Source organism: Macaca thibetana, chromosome X (genome assembly GCF_024542745.1).
Source record: "Macaca thibetana thibetana isolate TM-01 chromosome X, ASM2454274v1, whole genome shotgun sequence".
NCBI lineage: Eukaryota > Metazoa > Chordata > Mammalia > Primates > Cercopithecidae > Macaca > Macaca thibetana.
Genome location: NC_065598.1, coordinates 49,778,232 through 49,802,898, shown reverse-complemented (window position 1 = coordinate 49,802,898; position 24,667 = coordinate 49,778,232). Strand labels below are relative to the sequence as shown.

Below are 24,667 nucleotides of genomic sequence, written 5' to 3'. Positions count from 1 at the left end.
CACTCTTCCAAGACTAAACCAGGAAGAAGTTGAATCCCTGAATAGACCAATAGCAGGCTCTGAAATTGAGGCAATAATTAATAGCCTACCACCAAAAAAAGTCCAGGACCAGATGGATTCACAGCTGAATTCTACCAGAGGTACAAGGAGGAGTTGGTACCATTCCTTCTGAAACTATTCCAATCAATAGAAAAAGAGGGAATCCTCCCTAACTCATTTTATGAGGCCAACATCATCCTGATACCAAAGCCTGGCAGAGACACAACAAAAAAAGAGAATTTTAGACCAATATCCCTGATGAACATCGATGCAAAAATCCTCAATAAAATACTGGCAAACCGGATTCAGCAGCACATCAAAAAGCTTATCCACCATGATCAAGTGGGCTTCATCCCTGGGATGCAAGGCTGGTTCAACATTCGCAAATCAGGCCGGGCGCGGTGGCTCAAGCCTGTAATCCCAGCACTTTGGGAGGCCGAGGTGGGCGGATCACAAGGTCACGAGATCGAGACCACAGTGAAACCCTGTCTCTACTAAAAATACAAAAAATTAGCCGGGCGCGGTGGCGGGTGCCTGTAGTCCCAGCTACTCAGGAGGCTGAGGCAGGAGAATGGCGGGAACCCGGGAGGCGGAGCTTGCAGTGAGCCGAGATCGCGCCACTGCACTCCAGCCTGGGCAACAGCGTGAGACTCCGTCTCAAAAAAAAAAAAAAAAAAAACATTCGCAAATCAATAAACATAATCCAGCATATAAACAGAACCAAAGACAAGAACCACATGATTATCTCAATAGATGCAGAAAAGGCTTTTGACAAAATTCAACAGCCCTTCATGCTAAAAACGCTCAATAAATTTGGTATTGATGGAATGTACCTCAAAATAATAAGAGCTATTTATGACAAACCCACAGCCAATATCATAGTGAATGCGCAAAAACTGGAAGCATTCCCTTTGAAAACTGGCACAAGACAGGGATGCCCTCTCTCACCACTCCTATTCAACATAGTGTTGGAAGTTCTGGCTAGGGCAATTAGGCAAGAGAAAGAAATCAAGGGTATTCAGTTAGGAAAAGAAGATGTCAAATTGTCCCTGTTTGCAGATGACATCATTGTATATTAAGAAAACCCCATTGTCTCAGCCCAAAATCTCCTTAAGCTGATAAGCAACTTCAGCAAAGTCTCAGGATACAAAATTAATGTGCAAAAATCACAAGCATTCTTATACACCAGTAACAGACAAACAGAGAGCCAAATCAGGAATGAACTTCCATTCACAATTGCTTCAAAGAGAATCAAATACCTAGGAATCCAACTTACAAGGGATGTAAAGGACCTCTTCAAGGAGAACTACAAACCACTGCTCAGTGAAATCAAAGAGGACACAAACAAATGGAAGAACATACCATGCTCATGGATAGGAAGAATCAATATCGTGAAAATGGCCATACTGCCCAAGAATCAATATCGTGAAAATGGCCATACTGCCCAATTTATAGATTCAATGCCATCCCCATCAAGCTACCAATGAGTTTCTTCACAGAATTGGAAAAAACTGCTTTAAAGTTCATATGGAACCAAAAAAGAGCCCGCATCTCCAAGACAATCCTAAGTCAAAAGAACAAAGCTGGAGGCATCACGCTACCTGACTTCAAACTATACTACAAGGCTACAGTAACCAAAACAGCATGGTACTGGTACCAAAACAGAGATCTAGACCAATGGAACAGAACAGAGTCCTCAGAAATAATACCACACATCTACAGCCATCTGATCTTTGACAAACCTGAGAGAAACAAGAAATGGGGAAAGGATTCCCTATTTAATAAATGGTGCTGGGAAAATTGGCTAGCCATAAGTAGAAAGCTGAAACTGGATCCTTTCCTTACTCCTTATACGAAAATTAATTCAAGATGGATTAGAGACTTAAATGTTAGACCTAATACCATAAAAATCCTAGAGGAAAACCTAGGTAGTACCATTCAGGACATAGGCATGGGCAAAGACTTCATGTCTAAAACACCAAAAGCAACGGCAGCAAAAGCCAAAATTGACAAATGGGATCTCATTAAACTAAAGAGCTTCTGCACAGCAAAAGAAACTACCATCAGAGTGAACAGGCAACCTACACAATGGGAGAAAATTTTTGCAATCTACTCATCTGACAAAGGGCTAATATCCAGAACCTACAAAGAACTCAAACAAATTTACAAGAAAAAAACAAACAACCCCATCAAAAAGTGGGCAAAGGATATGAACAGACATTTCTCAAAAGAAGACATTCATACAGCCAACAGACACATGAAAAAATGCTCATCATCACTGGCCATCAGAGAAATGCAAATCAAAACCACAATGAGATACCATCTCACACCAGTTAGAATGGCAATCATTAAAAAGTCAGGAAACAACAGGTGCTGGAGAGGATGTGGAGAAATAGGAACACTTTTACACTGTTGGTGGGATTGTAAACTAGTTCAACCATTGTGGAAAACAGTATGGCGATTCCTCAAGGATCTAGAACTAGATGTACCATATGACCCAGCCATCCCATTACTGGGTATATACCCAAAGGATTATAAATTATGCTGCTATAAAGACACATGCAGACGTATGTTTATTGCAGCACTATTCACAATAGCAAAGACTTGGAATCAACCCAAATGTCCATCAGTGACAGACTGGATTAAGAAAATGTGGCACATATACACCATGGAATACTATGCAGCCATCAAAAAGGATGAGTTTGTGTCCTTTGTAGGGACATGGATGCAGCTGGAAACCATCATTCTTAGCAAACTATCACAAGAACAGAAAACCAAACACCGCATGTTCTCACTCATAGGTGGGAACTGAACAATGAGATCACTTGGACTCAGGAAGGGGAACATCACACACCGGGGCCTATCATGGGGAGGGGGGAGGGGGGAGGGATTGCATTGGGAGTTATACCTGATGTAAATGACGAGTTGATGGGTGCAGCACACCAACATGGCACAAGTATACATATGTAACAAACCTGCACGTTATGCACATGTACCCTACAACTTAAAGTATAATAATAATAAATAAATTAAAAAAAAAATTTTATGGAACTGTATATCCAAAAAGTCATTTTTGTTATTTGGTTATTTTAAAATAAAAAACCCAAAGAGTTATAAAAGTACTACATATAACTACAGTTATGAAAACAATATGGTATTTTCTAGAACTGAGATTCTCTTTCAAGGGTATACATTAACATAACTTGCGGAGCTTTATAAAAATATGTGTGCCTGGGCCACATCCCCACAATTCTGATTGGATAAGTCCGGGATAGGACCTGGGCATCTGATTCTGAGGTGCACCCCTAATGGATAACCACTGTTTAAGATGGGGAGATAATATATGCAAACAAATGAGAACAGCAGTTTAGGGTTGTGGGATCACAGGTAATTATAATTTCTTTTTGCTATAATGTACATTTTTATGCAATAACAAAAACTTTAAATAAAAAATATTTAGTTCATCATTCCAGCTGGCAGAGATATTTTTTCTCTGTAAGCCGTTTATTTCCTATCCCTACTCCTAGTTTCATGCCATCCAGGAATTTAATGAATACATCTTCTCTGTTCCCATTTACATCACTAATGAGAATGTTAAGCAGAATAAAGTCCAATGGCAGTCACTAGAAATTTCTTTCCAGCTTGGCAATGATAAGCAATCTTTGGGTTCTATTTCACTTATTTAAGATCTACCCAAATTTTACTCTTATCTGATTTACTGTTCTCTACCATTTTCATAAGACGAGAGACATTTTCATGCTTTTCTGATGTTCAGATATACTGTGTCCACCACAATTCCTTGGTCTGTCACTCCAAAATGAGCCTGAACCACTCCTCTGATATTTAACAAAGGATATAAAACTATATTGTCTTTTCTTCCTAATTACATACTAAGACTGCTGGGCATAGACTGACCATGCTGTATGTTTCCTTGCAAACTACATAGCAATTCTCTCACTTCCATTCATTCAACAAATACTTACTGAACCCCCACTATATGCTATGTACTACTCTGGGCTCTCCTTCCTTAGTATAAAATAATAACTAAGTATTCATAGCAGTATTCCCTCAATGTCTAACCTTGGACAAACAGCTACCTGCGATGTCCTGTGCCACACTGTACTTCCTATTATCCATTCCACCCAAAGCTTGAAAGACTTTGTCATCGACTCCAATCCAAATCACTAGATATACTTTTACAAGACTTTAAGAATGATAAAACGACCATACCGTCACTGCCTTTTCTAGAAAGTCTCTCCTTACAATTAGTTCTCACAGTATTTTATTTGAAACACTCTTAGAGTACTTAGTATATTCCACTTTCTATTATACTAATTTGTCGGCATATCTTATCTTGCCTCTTAAATCATGAGCTCCTTGAGGGCAGGAACCACGGCTTATTCAACTCTATAGACCCAGTACATTTTTACCATGCTTCTGGCCTGGCAGCCCTGAATGAGAAAGAGAACAGCAGCTCCTTAAAGCAGGAGTTGTCAGGCTTACCTGCACCTCCACCAACCAGTCCACAAGAATGGCCCTCATGTCACTGGTGATTTCAATCTGCTTGTTCATGTAATCTGTAAGTATAAACTGTTCCTGGCATCGATGAGAAAGAAATGTTAATAAATAAACTCTTCTTGTAGTTCAAAATTGTAACTTAACAATTAACTTCTCCCTCATAGTTCTAACTCCTTATTTTCAACTGGTATTAGATAGGGGCAGATCAAAGTATCCTTTTCCAGGCAAGTTGCAGTTATCCTTTGGGAAATAGACACATGTGATATTCAAGTGTCAGAGTGGATATTGAAGAATCCAGGGGGAATAAGGGCAGAAACATACCTATAGCTGTAGACAAATGCCAAAAAAGTTCTGCCCCTTCTTTGCAATTCAATCTAAAGCACAATACCATGCTATGTAGAACAGCACTTCTCAAACTTTAACATACATATGCACTACTTGGGGATCATGTAAAACTTCAGATTTTGATTTAGAAGGTCTGGGATGGGGCTAGGTATCTGCATTTCTAACAAGATCTCAAGTGAAACTGATACTGCTGAACCAAGGCTCACACTTTTATTATAACAAAGATGTCCCTTACTTAGGTATGCCAGAAAAAGTGTGGGCTTTGGAGTCAATCAATTGCACTCTCTCTATAAAGAGGATAGGTGGATCTGTAGGTGGGTTTCCATCCACCCACCCTCTTATACATGACATGCTAAAAATTCTACTTGGTAGATAATCTTGGTCCCATCTATTCTGTTGAGAGAGATAGAAGAAACTTTGGAATTGATGAATATTAGTGGTAAAGGAGACTGGCAGATTTCAAAGGAGAAATAAAATTTCACCAGTTTGGAGAGATGAAACAAAGAATACGATTTTGCATACAATGCCAGAAACATGCATAGGGAAGGAAAAAGATCTCTAAGAACAGCCACTCAGAGACTACTTGACCATTTTTATGTCTAAGACTGTCTTCTTAGCAATTAGATGTACAGGATTATGGTCTTCAAGGTAATCAGATTTTAGCTCATATCCCAGCTCTACCATATACCACTTACATGACTCTGGGCAGTTTCCTCTATCTATAAGAGGGAGATAATAATGCCTATCATCATGAAGTCACTGAGAGAATTAAGATAATATCTACAAATCTGTTAGTACAATATCCAACTCACAGAAAGCTACTGTTAGTTGTTGCTATTATTATTTTTATCATCATTATTACCATCCCTTTCAACTTGCATACTGAAGGATGGAATGATGAGGAAACGAAAACTAGAAATCATTGCCCACCCCCAAATCCAAGAAACCTACATACCTCTCTCTCCTTCATGTAACTGAAGATTTCCTTGGCATACATTGGGTTGAAACTTGGATCACTGCTGTCCTCGTCAATATCTTCCCATGGGGTTATCTGCTTAGAAATCACCAAAAAGATATATTATGAGGAGAATTATTCCAAGAAAGACTTAGCACATACATATCAAGGATTAGTCCTTTCTCTCCACTGTCTTCTTCTGCTAAGGTGTCTCAAGCCTTGTATATGTTGGGCCACAACACAGTACTCCTTGGCCGTGCAATCCTCATATGGTCCAGTGATCAAGAAATGCCTAGTTTTTGTTGTATATACCTTCGCTGCCCTTGGAACAAGGGACCCTTTTTATAGGTAAGCTCAAGATTCTCCAAGATGGACATTCTTATTTTATTATTTCAGCTGTGTTACCTGTCTTCTTAGGTCCCTAATTATGTCAATGCTTTGATCTGGCCCAATTCATTTTGGTAGTCTTTTCCTCCCTTCTATACCTTTACCCAGGTTGTTTTGCTACAAAAAGGACATTTCTCCTCCTGCTTGCTAAATATCATCCCTTTATTATTCAAATTTACAATGTAAAGACCACCTTTCTTGGGAGATGCTCCTATGAACTTTGCCCATTTTTTTTAACCAAAGCCCATTGTGATGCAAATTACAATTACTAAGAAAGGCAATTTCCTGAATGAAATTACCTGGCCACTACTGCAAAGCCCAAGTATACAGCACAGTAGTCCAGACCCTTGTGGTATTACTGGAATAAATACTTTCTGATTGCTTAGATCTATCACTGTGCCAATCAGGAAGTCAAGAGATTCTACAAGGCCAACTTGATTTAAGAGAAAAATGCCAAAGAACCTGGGAAATATATTCCATATCATGGGTAACCTCAGGCTATAAACGGTGAGAAGAGATGATTCTGCATCACGTATCATTAAATAAAACCAGAAGTAAACCCAAGAAATATCACCCTCTCACTAGGTAGAGGGATACTCTCAATAACTTACTGTATATGGCTCAACTGCTTAGGAAGGCAAAAAACAAAAAAAAACAAAAAAAACAAAAAAAAACACTTTGCTAGCAGCCACGTCCAGGATATCAAAGAACACTTTATCTAATTTAAGAAGAAAGAGAGATGAATACCTCCTTTGGTGGTCCCTTGGCCTGTGGTGAGAAAGGTTTATCAGAAGCAAATTCACATGCACTGGACTCGGTGGTGGTACTGGACTTGCCCACGCTGGTCATGGTAGCAATGCTGGACTTGCCTGTTATGGATTCAGGGGTGGTGCTAGATACATATGGGCTGGTTCCAACTTGGGGGATCAAGAATGTTTCCAGAAAGGTGTCTTCCTTGCAGGCGGGACTCTTTTGTAAGGCCAATGGCTCCTTGAAGGACAACTCTTTCCCAGTGGTGGGTTTTTCATTCAGAGTTATCATATCTTCGAAGAGGAATGCCTCGTTGATGGTACCAGATTTGCCCATGCTGGTCACGGTAGCAATGCTGGACTTGCCTGTTATGGATTCAGGGGCAGTGCCAGACACATTTGGGCTGGTTCCAACTTGGGGAATCAAGAATGTTTTGAGAAAGGTGTCTTCCTTGTAGGTGGGACTCTCTAGTAAGGCTAATGGCTCCCTGAAGGACAACTCCTTCCTAGTGGTGGGTTTCTCATTCAGAGCTATCATATCTTCTAAGAGGAATGCCTCACTGATGGTAGACATCTGCAAGGCTAATGGCTTTTTGAGGAGGGTCTCCTTCTCAATGCTGGGCTTCTCCTGCAAGTCCAAAGACTCTTTGAAGATGGTCTCCTTCTCAGTGCTGGGCTTCTCCCACAAAGCCAAGTGTTGCTTAAAGAGGGCCTCTTGCTCAATGCTGGGCTTCTCCTGCAAGGTCAAAGTTTCCTTAAAGTGAGCTTCTTTGTCAACAGTGGGCTCCTTGAGGACAGCCTCCTTCTTAATGCTGGGCTCCTCTTGCATGGCCAAAAGCTTCTTGAAGAGGGTTTCCCCCTCCTCGATGCTGGGATATCCCTCCAAGGCCAGTGGCTGCTTAATAAGGAACTCCTCTTCACTGGTGTTCTCATTCAAAGCCAACTGCTTCTTCAAGAGGAACGCTTCTCCCTGAGCAGTGGACTGCTCCTTTAAAGATAATTGCATCTCTATGTTTGTGGCTGCCTCAGCAGAAAGCTCCTTCTTCAGAACCAATAGCTTATTGATAAAGGACTCTTCTTCCATGGTGCTTTTCTCCTGCAAGGCCAACAGCTTCTTCAAGGAATCCTCTTTGGTATTAGTCTTCTCTTGCAAGACCAAAGCCTTCTGGAAGAGGGACTCACTTTTGTTGGTATGCTTAACATGCAATGAAAATAGTTCCTGAGAGAATTCCTCCTCAGTGGTAGTCTTCTCCTGGATGGCCAATGACTCTTTTGAGAGGGACACTTCCTGCAAGGTGGTGTGCTTCTCTTTCAATGCAGATGGTTCCTGGAAGAGGAACTTTTCTTCAGTTGTAGATTTCATTGTAAAGGGCAACAGCTTCTTATAGAGTGACTCCTCCTTGGAAATGATCTTCTGCAAGACCAGTGGCTTCTTTAAGTGGGACATCTTCCCCTGAGTAATTTTCTTTTTCCGTACAGACAATGATGTCTTGGTAAGTACTGTCTCCTCAGCTGTAGGGTTCTTCCTAAATGACACTGGCTCCATAAAGAAAGAATTCTTATCTTCACCAATCATATCCTGAAAGTCCAACAGTTCTGGACAGATGGACATCATCGCTTGTATGGTACACTTTTTCTTTAAAGACACTTTTTCTTCTTTAAAGGACAGTGGCTCCTTAATAAGTGACTTCTCTCCAGAGGTGGTCTGTAATACTAGTGGTTTCTTCAAGTGGGACATTGTCCCCTGAGTGGTGTGCTTCCTCTTTAAAATTAAAGGCTTCTTGGTAGAGGGTGCCTCCTCAATGGTACACTTCTTTGTAAAAGCCAAAGTCTCATCAAAAAGTGACTCTTCGGTTAGAGACTTTAACAAGGATGAGGGCTCCTTTAAGATGGAAACCTCCTCCTGAGTGATGTGCTTCTCTTGCAATGCAGATGGTTCCTCGGCAAAGGACTCCTTCTCAGTAGATGGCTTTTCTTTAATGGACAATGGCTTTGTAATGAGCGACTTCTCTCCAGAGGTGATCGCCTGCAATATTAATGGCTTCAGGCAGGACCTCTTCCCCTCAGTCATGCACTGCTCCTTTAATATTAATGGCATCATGATTGCCTCCTCAGTGCTAGGCTTCTTCTTAAAGACTAATGGCTCCTTAACAAGGGAATCCTCTTTAAAGTTGGTCTTCTGCAAGGTCAATGATTCCTTTAAGATGGACATCTCATGCTCAGTGGTGCGCTTCTCTTGAAATACAGATGGCTCTTGGAAAAGGGTCGCCTTCTCAGTGGTAGGCTTCTTCTTAAAGGACAATGGCTTCTTAATGGAGGACATCGCTCCGGAGATGGTTGTCTGCAATACTGGTGGCTTCTTAAAGTGGCACATCTTCCCATAAATGGTACATTTCTTCTTTAAAGATGATAGCTTATGGATTGGGATTGACTCCTCAGTTTTAGACTTCTTAAAACTCATTGACTCCATAAAGAAGAAATCCTCTTCAGTATTGACATCCTGCAAAGCCAACAACTCTTCCTGGCAGGACTGCTTCCCCTGACTTGCACACATCTTCTTCTTTAAGGATAATGTCTTCTTGGTGATGGCTGCCTCCTCAGTTTTATGTGTCTTCTTAAAAGTCATTGGCTCTATAACAAACTCATCATCACTGCCACTCTCCTCCTGCAGGGGCTGTGGCTTTTCCAACAGGGACAACTCCCCATGATTTGAGCACTTCTTTAAAGATAATGACTTATTGATAAGGGTTTTATCCTCAATAGTGGGTTCCTCTTTTAAAACTAATGGCTTTCTGAAGAGAGATGCCTCTTCAGTGTTGGGTATTTTGGAGGTGGTGGATATGTCTGGAATGAGTGGTTTCTCCATAATGTTTGGTACCATGGTAGTAGAGGCTACTACTGGTGTGACTTCCAGCTTATGCCTGTGAAGGAAACAATGTCTGGGTAAGAAAAATGTAGTTCCTAGAGTCCTCACCTACCATTTCCTTTTGTTGCTATATTTACTAAAGGTATGAAAGGGGAAGAGGCTTCAACCCCATAAGACAGATTAGAGGGACAAAATCAATAGGTACCATGGTGAATCAACTTAAATAGTACACTGTATAGTTTCTATGGCCTAGATTCCTACACTTTTCTATAATTTTTCCATTGAAATTCATGTTACGTTTTCTTATATATGCTTCATTACCTTACATACAAAGGCTTTTATTATAATACTTATCACATTGTATGAGTTATCTGTTCATACATCAGTCTCCTTCACTAGCTGCATTTGTCTTTGTCTATCAACCCAAGGCATCTGGTAAACTTCAGGTTGAAATTAACATTGTTTGAAGGCTAATGAGAGAGGTGGGCTGATAATTAACATTGGTAGTATCTAACTACATTCCCCTCACCCTGGGCTATTAAGGAGATGCTTTCCCAATGGAGGTAATAAAAAGCTCAAAATAGAAACTTGTCACATGTGTCAGATGCAAAGCTTTGTTTTGAATAGGATTGTATATTCAATTAGAGTGATGAATCTAGTGAAACCAAATCACAGGAAGATTAAAGATCAGAATAAGAAGAAAGAGAATTTCAGGCAGATATAATCACCAGTCTCAGCAGGAGTAAATACCTTCAAAAGACCAGATATGATATGATTTAGTTCAATATGAAATATGCAGAATGGACATATCCATAGAGGTATATCCATAGCAGAAACTAGACTAGTGGTTTCCTGAAGTTGGGACAGTGGTAGGAGTAGAAAGGGGGATTGGGAAGGGAAAGGAACTCCTAATAGGTATGGATTTAGTGGACGGAGGGCGCTGAAAAAGTTCTAAAATTAGATAGTGGTGATAGTTGTACAAATCTAGGAACAGAATGAAAACCAACTGATTTGTTAAGAAAAAAAAAAGTGCTTCAAAAGGTTCTGCTTGACCAGATAAGAGTCCAGGTCCCTCCTGATAACTTTTAGAGATCTTTAGATAGTCTAGCTATGGTAAGAACATGCACTCTGGAGCTAGACTGCCTGGATTCAAATCCTGGCTCCTCCACTTACTGACTGGGTGACCTTGGGCAAGTTAACTCTCTGTGCTTCAGTTTTTTTCACCTATAAAATGGGGATCATACTGTCTCCTTCGTAGGCTTATTGTGAAGATTCAACAAATTAATATGCTCAAAAACACTTAAAGGAACGTTATAAACAACTGAATGTCAATAAATTAGATAATTGAGATGAAATGGACAAATTCCTAGGAAGACACAAACTACCAAAACTGACTCAAGAAGAAAACAGAAAATCTGAATAGACCTATAACAAGATATCAAATCAATAATCAAAAACTACTCACAAAGTAAACTACTCACAAAAACTACTCAAAAGTCCAGGCCCAAATGGCTTCAATTCTATCCAAGCATTTAAACAATAATTAATACTAGTTCTTCATTAACTCTTCCAAGAAATACAAAAAGTGGGAAGTTTCTAACTCATTCTATGAGGTCGGTATTACTCTGATACCAAAAACAGACAGACACCACTAGAAAACTACAGACTGATACCTCTTATGAATATAGATACAAAAATCCTCAGCCAAATACTGCAAACCAAATCCAGCAACATATAAAAGGATTATACACCACAACCAAGTGGGATTTATCCCAGGAATGCAAGATTAATTTAACACCCAAAACTCAATTTGTGAACTACATCATATTAATGGAATAGAAAACAAAAACTACATGATCATCTCAAAAGATCCAGAAAAATCATTTGACAAAATCTAACCCTCTTTCATGATAAAAAGCACTTAACAAACAAGGAATAGAAGGGAGGTTCCTCAACCTGACAAAGGGCATCTACAAAAAACCCAAAGCTAACATCGTACTTGATGGTGAAAGATTGATACTTTCCCCCTCAGATCAGAGAGAAAACAAGACTGTCCAACTCTTGATACTTCTATTCAACATTGTACTAGAGGTTGTAGCCAGGGAAAGTAGGCAAGAAAACTAAATAAAAGGCATCCAGTTTGGAAAAGTAAAACTATCTGTATTCACAGATGACATGATCTTATACAGACAAAATCCTAAGGAATACACACAGAAACTATTAGAATGAACATCTTCATCAAGATTCCAGGACACAAAATCAATATACAAAAACCAAATGTGTTTCTATATACTTGCAATGAATAATCTGAAAATGAAATTAAGTAAACAATTCCATTTACAATAGTGTCAAGAAGAAGAAAATGCTTAGAAATAAATTTAACAAAATAAACATAAAACTTATACTCTGGAAACTGTAAAAACCACTGAAAAAACTAAATATCTAAATAGATAGATATCCATATTCATGAATTAGAAAACTTAATATTGCTAAGATGTCAGGCTGGGCACAGTAGCTCATGCCTGTAATCCCAGCACTTTGGGAAGTTGAGGTGGGCAGATCACTTCAGGTCAGGAGTTTGAGACCATCCTGCCCAACATAGTGAAACCCTGTCTCTACAAAAATACAAAAAAAAAAAAAAAAAAAAAAAAAAAAAAAAAGCCAGGTGTGGTGGCTGCACACCTGTAATCCCAGCTACTCGGGCAGGCTGAGGCATGAGAATCGCTTGAACCTGGGAGGTGGAGGTTACAGTGAGCCAAGATTGCACCACTGCACTCCAGCCTGGGCGGCAGAGCAAGACTCTGTCTCATAAATAAATAAATAAATAAATAAGAAAAAAAACATATCAATACTTCCCAAGTTGATCCACAGATCCAAGGCAATTTATACAGGAATCCCAGCTAGCTTGTTTGTAGAAATTGACAAGCTGATTCTAAAATTTATATAGAATTGCAATGAGCCCAAAATAGTCAAAACAATCTTGAAAAACAAGAACAAAGTTTAGAGGAGTCACACTTCCCAATTTCTTTCTTTTTTTTTTCTTTTTTTTTTTTTTTTTTTTTTGAGACAGAGTCTCGCTCTATCATCCAGGCTGGAGTGCAGTGGCGCAGTCTCGGCTCACTGCAAGCTCCGACTCCCGGGTTCACGCCATTCTCCTGCCTCAGCCTCCCGAGTAGGCGGGACTACAGGCGCCCGCTACCACGCCCGGCTAATTTTTTTGTATTTTTTAGTAGAGACGGGGTTTCACCGTGTTAGCCAGGATGGTCTCGATCTCCTGACCTCATGATCCGCCCGCCTTGGCCTCCCAAAATACACTTCCCAATTTCAAAACACAACATGAAGCTGCAATAATCAAGACAATATGGTACTGGCATAATGATAGTTAATGAGAGGCATATGGATTGATGGAATAAAATTAAGAGTCCATATATAAACACATTTATGGTCAATTGATTTCCCACAAGGGTGCCAAGACAATTAAGAAAGGTTAGTTTTCTCAACAAATAGTGCTGGAAAAACTGGATATCCACACTCAAAACAATGAAGTTAAGGCTCCTAATACACACCGCCAACAAAAATTAACTGAAAATAGATCAAAACCCTAAGTTAAGAGCTAAAAATTTAAAACTCTTAGAAGTAAACAGGTATAAATTTTCTTAACCTGGGATTTGGCAGTGGTTTCTTAGGTATGACATCAAAATCATAAACAAAAGAAAAAATAAATTAGACTTCTTCAGAATTAAAAATTTGTGTACTTCAAAGGACATCATCAACAAAGTGAAAAAGATAACGCAAAAAATGGATGAAAATATTTGCAACTCATATCTGATTAGGGACTTGTATCTAAAATATATAAAGAACTCTTACAACTCAACAATACAAAGACCAGTAACTATTTACAATTATTATATGTCAATTAAAAATAAAATTTTAAAAATTAAGAAATAAAAGCATAAAAACTGGGCAAAGGATCCAAACAGACATTCCTCCAAAGAAGTATCAAATAGCCAATAAGCACATAAAAGATGCTCAACATCATTAGTCAGAGAAATGCAAACCTAAAAACCACAATGAGATGCCACTTCACACCCACCACGATGGCCATATACATATTAAAAAAAAAAAAAACACTGTCAGCTGTGCATGGTGGCTCACTCCTGTAATCCCAGCACTCTGGGAGGCCGAGGCAGGCGGAATATCTGAGGTCAGGAGTTTGAGACTAGCCTGGCCAACATGGTGAAACCCCATCTCTACTAAAAATACAAAAACTAGCCAGGTGTGGTGGTGGGCGCCTGTAATCCCAGCTACTTGGGAGGCTGAGGTACGAGAATTGCTTGAACCCAGGAGGCAGAGTTTGCAGTGAGCCGAGATCACGCCATTGCACTCCAGCCTGGGTGACACGAGTGAGACTCTGTCTCAAGGAAAAACAAAAACAAAAACAAAACACTGCCACCATTGCACAGTGGTTATACCATTTTACATTTCCTCAAGTAAATACACTACTGGAGGAAATGTAAAATGGTGTAGCCACTATGGAATACAGTTTGGCAGTTCCTCAATGCATGGAGCACAGAATTACCATATGACCCAGCAACCACACTCCTAAGTATATACATAAAAGAACTGAAAACAAGTGTTCAAACAAAAAGGTATACACAAATGTTCATAGCAGCACTATTCACAATAACCAAAAGGTAGAACAAATAGAAATATCTATCAACTGATGGATGGGTAAACCAAATGTGTTGTATATATGCAATGAAATATTACTTGGCAATAAAAAGAAATGAAGTACTAATAACTTGCTATGACATGGATAACCTCAAAAACATGCTAAGTGAAAGAAGCTAGACACAAAAGACCACACATTGTCTAATTCCATTTATATGAAACATCCAGAATAGGGAAATCTATATAGAGACAGAAAGTAGATTAGCGGTTGCCCAAAGCTGGGCAGGTTGGGGGTATTGAGAGATGATAACCAAAGGTACAGGGTTTCTTTGGAGTTAATGAAAATGTCCAAAAATTGATTGTGATGGCTGTATAACTGTGACTATACTAAATACCATTGAATTGTATACTTTAAATGGGTGAACTGTATGGTATGCAAATTATATCTCAATAAAGCTGTTACAAAAAAAAAAAAGACTTAATGATTATACTTGTGTGATTACAGTGAGCTCTCAATAAATGGCAGCTATTACTAGTTTTCCTACTATTATTAGGGTCCTTTCCACTGAACCCTGAGTGAAGAGAAGAATGTTTACGGCATTTGTGAGGATTACCCTGCTAAAGTCAGAATGATAAAAGAAACTCAAAATAATGCAGAGAATTAAGGTCAAAATATGCATGCAAACTCCAGAATTCCATTTTAGCAGGAAACCAAGTAAAGCTAAATGCTAATCTTCTTTCTGCTGGGTAATTAGCAAAATATCCTGTGGACTGTGCATGTTATTTTCTAGAGTTACTCAGTCTTTTTAGCTTACCCTTTGGTGTTCCCAGGAGTGATAATCCAAACATCTTACAACCAGTATGGCACTGCGCCAACCAATCACAGTGGAAGCTAGCATCAAACAACCGGTACAATAGTACTGGTATGTGTTGGCTAAATAGCAGCCCTACATGTTTCCAAGAGACACAGGATGTAGTTCTGTGCTCTATGCCAGGCCTTCTGGCTAGCAAATAACTGAAAAGATGTTGTGTTAATATCACTACACCTTGACCTCGTAAGATTTTCAGAGGGGAAAAAAGGCAGTATAATTGACTTTAGCCCGGTAATAGGTAATAGGCATCTATCTAATCTATTCAGATGTAGATTAGTCAGTCCCTGAAGAATAATTCTCACTGGAATGAGGAGGGGATATAGAAAGGTCTCATTCCACTATCTAAGTCATCTTTCAGTAACAGTCTTCCTAGAGGTAAATTCTTTTTTCAGTCCTAAATGGGAATGTGCATCTGTACTTGTAGAACCTGTGACCGGTACCTGTAACAGCTGAAAAACACATGTTTTTGCTCTAGGGAGATAGTAATTTATCTCCAGTAACAAGGTACAAACCTCCCCTAAAGCTTCTAATGGAATAAGCAGACTGGCAAGCTACCAGTCAGCTGCTGAGAATCCCTGAAAAGTTAAGTTGTCTCCACACTATAAAGCACAGACTAGCTCAAACAGGTACTGAATTACTAGAAGACAGGAAAAGATGAGCACGAAGTCTTTTGGTAAATTTTCCAATGACAACAGCTCTTTCATTATGCACACACATAATGAAAGAGGAGAAACAGAAGAGGCCTATAACACTTCAGCAACCACAGCTGAGCCCACCTCAGCACCCAGGGTTAATGTGGTAGTCACCATTGTGGCTTGCTAAATATGTTCTCAATGGGGATAAAAGGATGTCACATACTCTACCATCTAAAATAATGCCATCTGAGTCCCCTCTCACTCACCATTTTCGATTCCGCTTATTCTTTTTGGCCAATCCAAGAGCACGTGTACTCCTGCTTATCTTCTTAGAAACATCTTTTACAAACTCTTTATTGGCTTCTTTCTTGGGCTGGACAGGTTGACACTGAGAAGCCTGCAAAAAAAAAAAAAAAAAAAAAAATGGGTGCGGGACGGGGGAAGGAGGAGGCAGGAAAATGAAGAAAACCACAAATTACCTAATAGGTGGCTCTCATAGGAAAGTCCTGATCCACATAAGTTGGTTGGGTGTTCCCAGGAGTGATAATCCAAACATCTCACAACCAGTATGGCACTGGGCCAACCAATCACAGTGGAAGCTAGCATCAAACAACCAGTGCGGCAGTACTGGTATGTGTTGGCTAACTAGCAGCCCTATGTGTTTCTAAGAGATACAGGATGTAGTTCTGTGCTCTATGCCAGGCCTACTAGCTGGCCCACAACTGAAAAGATGCTGTGTTAACATCATACTCCACTTTGACCTCATAAGATTTTCAGAGGGGAAAAAAGGCAGTATGATTGACTTTGCTGTCTGGGTGTGCCTCTTCAGGATACACCTCTAACACAATACTACCTGTGATATATCTATCCCATCTCACTAAGTGGCATTCATTTAACACATGGCTTTGGGGAGTTCCATACAGACTCTAATCCTGACTAACACTTTTAACAGTGGGAAAGATCATGGGACTGTTAATAATGTCAGTAAAAATACACTTAAAGTTATGTCTTTAAAATGAAACAAACAGGCTAGTCACAGTGGCTCTTGCCTGTAGTCCCAGCATTTTGAGAGGCCATGGTGGGAGGATCACTTGAGCCTGGTAGTTCAAGACCAACCTGGGCAACATAGGGAGACCCTGTTACCACAAAATAATAATAAAAAAAATATAGCTCGGTGTGGGGGCACATGCCTATGGTCCCAGCCACTTGTGGGGAACGAGGTAAGAAGACTGCTTGAGTCTGGGAGGTTGAAACTGCAGTGAGCTTCGATCACGCTACTGTACTCCAGATTGGGCAACAGAGCAAGACCTTGTCTCAAAAAATTTTTTTAAATTAAAAAATTAAATGACACAAATGAACCTAATTATATTTCAAATAAGTACCATAACTATGTTAAATGATTTTTCCTTTCTTTTTAGAAAGCACAAGAAAAGATCAGAAATAACCAATCCAGTCACTTATAAATAGTATTTGACTGCCACCTTCAAAGTATACATCCTCAATTAGGATAGCTCTGCAGGGGGGTGTAGATATTGCTAATAAATCTGGAACTCTTTTTAGTAGGTTTGTTTATTACAGTGGTTTGGATGAAGCCATTTTGAAACTCTTTTAGCTGTATTACAGTATTAAGTAAATGTGTTGATGTTCTTAGGAGCCACGGTTCTCATTATAGAACATACAAATAAGGATTAGTGAACCCAAGAAAGAATTTTATGTATTGAAATTGAAGTTGCATGAATTCATGATTTCCTAAATAGGTATATGTGTATACAAATACTAAATGCCCACATCAAAAAGCTAGAAAGATCTCAAATAGAGGCAGGAGGATTGCTTGAGCCCAGGAGTTCAAGACCAGCCTGGGCAATATGGAAAAATCCCATCTCTACAGAAAGAATACACAAATTAGCTGGGCATGGTGGTGAGCACCTGTAGTCCCAGCTATTTAGGAGGCTAAGGCTGCAGTGAGCTGTGATCACGCCAGCTTGGGCAAAAGAGCAAGACTTTATCTCAAAAAATAAAATAAAATAAAATGAAATAAAATAACATATATAAATAAACAAAAGTCCTACCTACACAAAACCATTTAGGCAAACATGGATATAGGCCCTATCTCCCTGTCTACTGGCTTAGCACCAGCTGTTAAATATCACAAGTCCTTCCCATGCTAGAAATGATAAGGGAGAGGAAAATAAAAACTCACAGCAGATTAACTAATTAAAACAGATTAACTCTTTTTGGCAGGCCAGGATCTCACTGTGGCAAATGTTGAGAAGAACACAGGGATGAAGACATGGAGACCTAATAATACTGACTGTTAAGAAGCAAATTATCATATAGGGAACCTCCAAAACCCAGAGCGAAAGGAGCCCTCAACTGTCAAATAGATGAGTTCGGATATCTGCAGTAATGCCCAACCTTAGGAATGGCTTAGGTACATTGTAATGATGGAACTGTCTCTGGAAGGCACCAAAGACCATTCAAGGTAACCAAGGTAAATCTTCAGAACTTGAGTGCAAAAGGGAAATGGGCTTTCTGAGCAGCTAGAGAGCTAGAGGCAGAAACTCTGCTAATGATGCCTTGCTCCCCTGCCCTCTAGCCCCATGCAAATATGGCCAAATGGATGCTCAATTCAGTTGGAGAATCAGGAGGGTCCTAGATATCTGCATGGATTTCCCATTATTGATACAGTTCATGTATGTCTGTTCTTTCTGAATGGTAAGATAAACTCATGAAAAAGGGACTCAGATGTCACAAGAAAGTTTCTCATATGCTGTGATACTTTACTGCTGTGATCTGAATACTTGTGTCCCTTTGAAATTCATTATGTTGAAACCTAATCTCCAATGTGATGCTATTAAGAGATAGGCATTTTGAGAGGTGATTAAGTCTTGAGAGCACAGCCCTTGTGAATGGGATTAGTGCCCTTATAAAAGAGGCCCGAGGGAGCTTGTTTGCCTCTTCCACCATGTGAGGGCACAGGCAAAAGATGTCATCCATGAGGAATGGGCCCTCACCAGATAGCAAATCTGCCAGCACCATGATCTTGGACTTTTCAGCCTCCAGAACTGTGAGCAATAACTTTTTGTTGTTTATAAGTTACCCAGTCTAAGGTGTTTTGTGATAATTGCCCATATGGACTAAGACACTTCCCTTGCATTATTGTCACTGTACTCCCGTCAGGGACTTGGAGGGACCAAGGGAAGTTACACTAAGATAGGCTGCATCTGCTCCTGATTCATGGCTACCTTATTTCAGCTAAATTCCGCATCCATGGTTAAATAAGTCAGGAGATGAATCTAACCTTACAAGTGTGTGTGTGTGGGAAGGGGCTCTTTCTACCAATTGATAGTAGGTCTGAAATTATGCAGAAAGTTATAACTTAAAAAAACTATGTTGTAATCTGTATAGGGAAGAGATTGTATTTGCAGAAAGGCGGTCATACAGAATCTAAAGGGCAGGGATCTAAAGGAAAGAACTTTGCCAATGCCTATCCAATTATGCCCAAGGGAGTAAAACACTATTTAGTAGATATAAGTATTCTGGTAGATACATAAGTACACTATATAATGCAGGGCAAGAATAGTTCACCAGGATTATCTATAGCCTAGATAACACAGACTTCAAAACCAACATTGGCGAAGTCCTCATCTATCAAGAAGAGATTATAGTATCTACCTCATAGGATTACATGAGGATTAAGTGAGCTAATACAGGATAACATGCTTAGCATAGTGCCTGACGTATGGTAAGCACCCAGTAGGTATATCAGTTATTATTATTTTTTAAGACATAGATTGCCTTTGGCTTGATTCTATATTCATTTAACAACATTCTATTAATTCTGATTTTTACTGGCACCTTAGTAACACCAGAAGGGAGGTTACTTGAAAGAATTCTAGCCAAAATTGAATTTCTAGATCCTCATAGTTAAAGACTGGATCATGGAACTGTGGTTCTCAACAGTTCTGTATATCTGGAGGCATTTTTGATTCTCACTATGACTGGGCTGCTGGTGGAATTTAATGCCTGAGGACCAGGGATGCTAGCTGAGATCAGTCCTGCACAACAGAAAAATTGTCCTGTGTGAATTGATAAACACTGCACTAGACTACAATGATTCCACCGAAATACTTACCTCGAGGGCCTGGGCAGTCACCTCTGGACTTCATCTAAATGCAGTTCCATAGTTCTCATAGTTATCTCATAGCAATTTCATATCTGATAATCACTGTCTGCTGCTTCCCGAGAACTCCACCAATTGCTCCAGATGGTATGTGCCAGGAGCAGAGCCCCTGCAGTTTCTGAAACTGGGTCATTGATCCCAAATAAAATTTGCTGTCGACATTCCCGAGAGGGTCTGGTAAAGTGGAAAGGTCCCTCAAGAAAGAGGGTGTCTAAGCCTTATGCAAAACCATAGCAAAGGATTGGACTAGCATACTCACATTAGTGAGATCTTCAAAAGCTGATCTCTTTTTGAGTGCTCCCTGAAGTGAAGATGGAGACTCCTGAAGTGAAGATGGAGATATCTTCATTTGGCAATTCTCCCCTGTCTAAAAAAGTAAAAGAGGTAAATGAGTATATCCAATTGTGAATAGTCTCTTCAGGGACTCTGGGTCCTCTTTAGGGCTCAGGGGAACTCCAGAATCTCAAAGTAACTGGGGATGCATATAATAACCCCCAATAAACTGTAACAAAAGGAAATTCTGGCACTCAGAGCTGTTTATTAAGTCCCTAAAGGTGGTAGACATTGATAATGGGTAAGTCTATGAAGAGGCAAGATGACCTTCAGTGTAACTCACAAAATGAGCAAAATGTAGCTCAGTAAAGCTCATTTTTCCTCTTACTTCTCTCATACTTATGGTTATCCTATCCAAGGTGGGCCACTACCACCCCTACCATTCCTAGTCATTCCTTTAATATAGATGCTTTCAGGTAGATCACTTTAATAATTTAACAAATATCTACGTGTCTCTTATGTTAAGTAGCTTTTAAAACAGCAGTCCCCAACCTTTTTGGCACCAGGGACCGGTTTCATGGAAGACAAATTTTCCACGGACACTGGGGTGGGCTGGTTTTGGGATGATTCAAGCACATTACATTTATGGTGCATATTTATTATTACATTGTAATATATAATGAAATAATTATACAACTCGCCATAATGTAGAATCAGTGGGAGCCCTGAGCTTGTTTTCCTGCAACTAGATAGTCCCATCTGGGGGAAATGGGAGACAGTGACAGATCATAAGGCATTAGATTCTCATAAGGAGTACACAACCTTGATCCCTCACATGCGCAGTTCACAACAGGGTTCATGCTTCTATGAGAATCTAATGCCCCTGCTGATCTGACAGGAGGTGGAGCTCAGGAAGTAATATGAGTGATGGGGAATGGCTAGAAATACAGATGAAGCTTTGCTCACTCACTGCTCACCTCCTGCTGTATGGTTGAGTTCCTAGCAGGCCACAGACTAGTACCGGTCTATGGCCCAGAGGTTGGGGACACATTTTAAAAGACATTACCACTAAGGATAATAGCACACACATCTATATACTGCTCCAGGATCAGTTCTTTACTAACTGTTGACCTTGGACCAGTCACTTAATCTCTGAGCCTCAGTTTTCTTATCAGTAAAACTGGATAACTTGCCTTACAGTCCTTGAAGATTAAATAAGACAACACATGTTTTTTAAAAGTTTGTATGAACTGTAAATGGGCAGAAATAGTATTTAAAATAACGAAGTCTGATATGATTGTAAACCGCAAAGGAAAATTTTATATTAAGAAAAAAAGTTTGGTAATCCAGATTAATCTCTGATTATTAGTATACATAAAGGAGGGGCTGGGGAAGGGAAGGGGGATGAATATTTTGAAGCAGAAGGGGCTTTCTTTCCACATATTCTGTATCTGTGCTTGCCTTAACCCATTCCCAAATGAGTAAGACCATCTCTATTGGGTTAGAGGTTAGGGCAAATCACACTATAGGAGTCTTCTACCCTCTAGGAGCTTTACGTGGTAAAAATCTCCTAAGTCTCAGACTGCCCTTATGAAATTCTGAGAACAAACCTTCCCTACTTATATCAGAGAGTTGTTGTAATGTGAAGCAGGACGCTGGGATCAGACCATTTGCTCTGTTCTCCAGCTGTACCATTAACAGTTAATACATGGCACAGTGAGTTATCAGAATTGGATTCATGACACAATAAACCACTCCAGCACAGAGAGCAATCTTAAAAGAGCTGAGGCTGGACGCGATGGCTCACACCTGTAATCCCAGCACTTTGGGAGGCTGAGGCAGGCGAACATGAGGTCAAGAGATTGAGGCCATTCTGGCCAACATGGGGAAACCCCGTCTCTACTAAAAATACAAAAATTAGCTGGGCATGGTGGCGCATGCCTGTAGTCCCAGCTACTCGGGAGGCTGAGGCAGGAGAATTGCTTGGACCCAGGAGGCAGAGGTTGCAGTGAGCCGAGACCATGTCACTGCACTCCAGCCTAGTGACAGAGTAAGACTCCAACTCAAAAACAAAAACAAAAACAAAAAAAATACGAGCTGAGGGCCAAGCATAGTGGCTCAGGCCTGTAATCCCAATCCCAGCACTTTGGGAGGCCAAGGAGGGTGGATCACGAGGTCAGGAGTTCAAGACCAGCGTGGCCAAGATGGTGAAACCCTGTCTCTACTAAAAATACAAAAATAAGCCAGGCATGGTGGCAGGCACCTATAATCCCAGCTACTCAGGACACTGAGGCAGGGAATTGCTTAAACCCAGGAGGTGGCGGTTGCAGTGAGCCGAGATCGTGCCACTGCACTCCAGCCTGGGCGACTGAGCAAGACTCCATCTCAAAACAAAACAAAAAAAGCTGAGAAAAATTACATCCATTTTCTAACTGATTAAGCCAAGACATAAGTAAGCTATTAGCCTTTCATCTAGCTGATGATAAATAATCCTACTAGAAATTAGCCAAAAATGAAACATTATTTTCTCGGAAATTAGCTAAGAAATAAACTGTTATCCAACTCCTATTTAATATTACTGGTAGAAATAATTGACCCAAAATAAAATTACAGCTGAAACTGAACTCAATAAAACTTAGATTTGCAAAATGTACTCCAAGAAAGTTGGTTTTGGAAAACTAATTGCCACTAAAGGAAAGTTACAATGGCAGAACACTAATCCGAAAATTTGATGTCGACAAAAATCTAATCAATATATCAAATCTTTCTTGAAAAATTTACATAGGAAAAAATTTGGCACCTCTGTGAAAATCATTTTAGTAAAATAAACAAGATTAGAAAATGTTTATCTGTGCTCAGAGAAAACCAATCAAGGAAATTAAATTCACCTAATGATGTTTTGCTCCAGGAAATACTCTCTTGATGCCAATTCATCAGTGCTAGTATAATTCTGATTAAAATATGTATGATGATGAACACAGAATATCCTAAGGTTAGAACATCAAACTATCAATAAAGTCAAAACAGCAGAGTCAAAATATACCCATTCTTCAAATGTAATAGCTATAAAAAGCATAATAAAAAATGTGCTGATATAATCTTCATACTCTCCCCAGAATGTACCAGTCTTTCAGCAAGGTGCTTGGAGCTTCTCAGAGAAAGTAAGGACATAGACATGATCATTAATAAGGACTGAGTGTTGTTCAGTTTTGAGGGTTATGGAGGGTGGCCTTCATTCGAGCCCTGCATTTATGAGAAAGAAGAGTCCAAAGTTCTCATTTGCTGGCATTCTCCAACTACAAGGGCTGCCACCCCTCCCCATTTTCTCAGGTTAAACCAGACATATTTCAAAAGACTCACAGGTGAGGATAGGTACTGAGCCAACACAGGAAGAAACTACCAAAGATATTGTCAGGGAAGACAGCTTGCTCTAACCTTTTCAGACTGGTCATGATGACTGGGCACAATTTTGCTGGACTGAGATTTCGTAGGCTCAGGTTTGGAGCTCTGGGGTGGTAGTGGCAGTAGCATCTCTTACAGATTCAGCTGTGTCTTGTCCAAGGCAGGGCTGCAACCAGAAAGAGGCTCTTTAACACCATTCACCAGAAACACCATGAATTCTCTGAAAATTCTTGAGAAAACCCAGTCTCTCTATAGCATCCCTAGGAGAAAACAGACTTTGATGTTGGGCAGATCTGGATTAAAATCTTGGTTTTATCACAATTAACCTCAGGCAAGTGACTGACTTAAAATCTCTGGACTTCAGTTACCTCATCTGTAAAATGGAGATAAGTATACCTACCTCTGCAGGGTGTTTTCAAATTAAATGAGATACTTTATGTAAAAAGCCGAGCACTGTGCCTACCATCCTCTGTGAACACTGGGATGTTGTCTAGCCCCTAGTTTAGGCCTAGCAGCACTGGGAACAAATTACATAGGAGTTTTGCATTGAAAACAATGAAGAACATGACGGCTCATATAGTATGGAGGCAAGCTGGTAGAGCTAATGTTCTTTAAAAGGCATGGGGTCCTGACAAAGCAATTATGACCCTACAGAGAAAACAATAACTGCACACACATGTATTCGCGATAGGCCAGGCAGCATTCAAAGACTGCATTCAACAGAAGAAACTGTAATCCAGTTCCAGACACCTGGAAGGAACAAAAAATTCAA

General features: G+C 39.9%; 1 protein-coding gene across 2 annotated transcripts in view; it reads right to left on the bottom strand.

Moving 5' to 3' along the window:
* The window catches only part of CCNB3 (cyclin B3), an 87,669-nt gene that overhangs the window by 41,091 nt on the left and 21,911 nt on the right, over positions 1–24,667 (bottom strand). The window contains exons 2-8 of one of the 2 annotated variants that reach the window (XM_050776834.1): positions 24,572–24,645; positions 23,929–24,061; positions 20,480–20,587; positions 16,304–16,434; positions 6,992–9,914; positions 5,858–5,956; positions 4,543–4,635 (exon numbers count right to left, since the gene is read on the bottom strand). In XM_050776834.1, the coding sequence (XP_050632791.1) occupies positions 4,543–4,635; positions 5,858–5,956; positions 6,992–9,914; positions 16,304–16,434; positions 20,480–20,587; positions 23,929–24,024 (3,450 nt within the window). In that variant the 5' untranslated portion in view covers positions 24,025–24,061; positions 24,572–24,645. The remainder of the gene's footprint in view (positions 1–4,542; positions 4,636–5,857; positions 5,957–6,991; positions 9,915–16,303; positions 16,435–20,479; positions 20,588–23,928; positions 24,062–24,571; positions 24,646–24,667) is intronic. The other variant, XM_050776835.1, reaches the window with a different exon arrangement.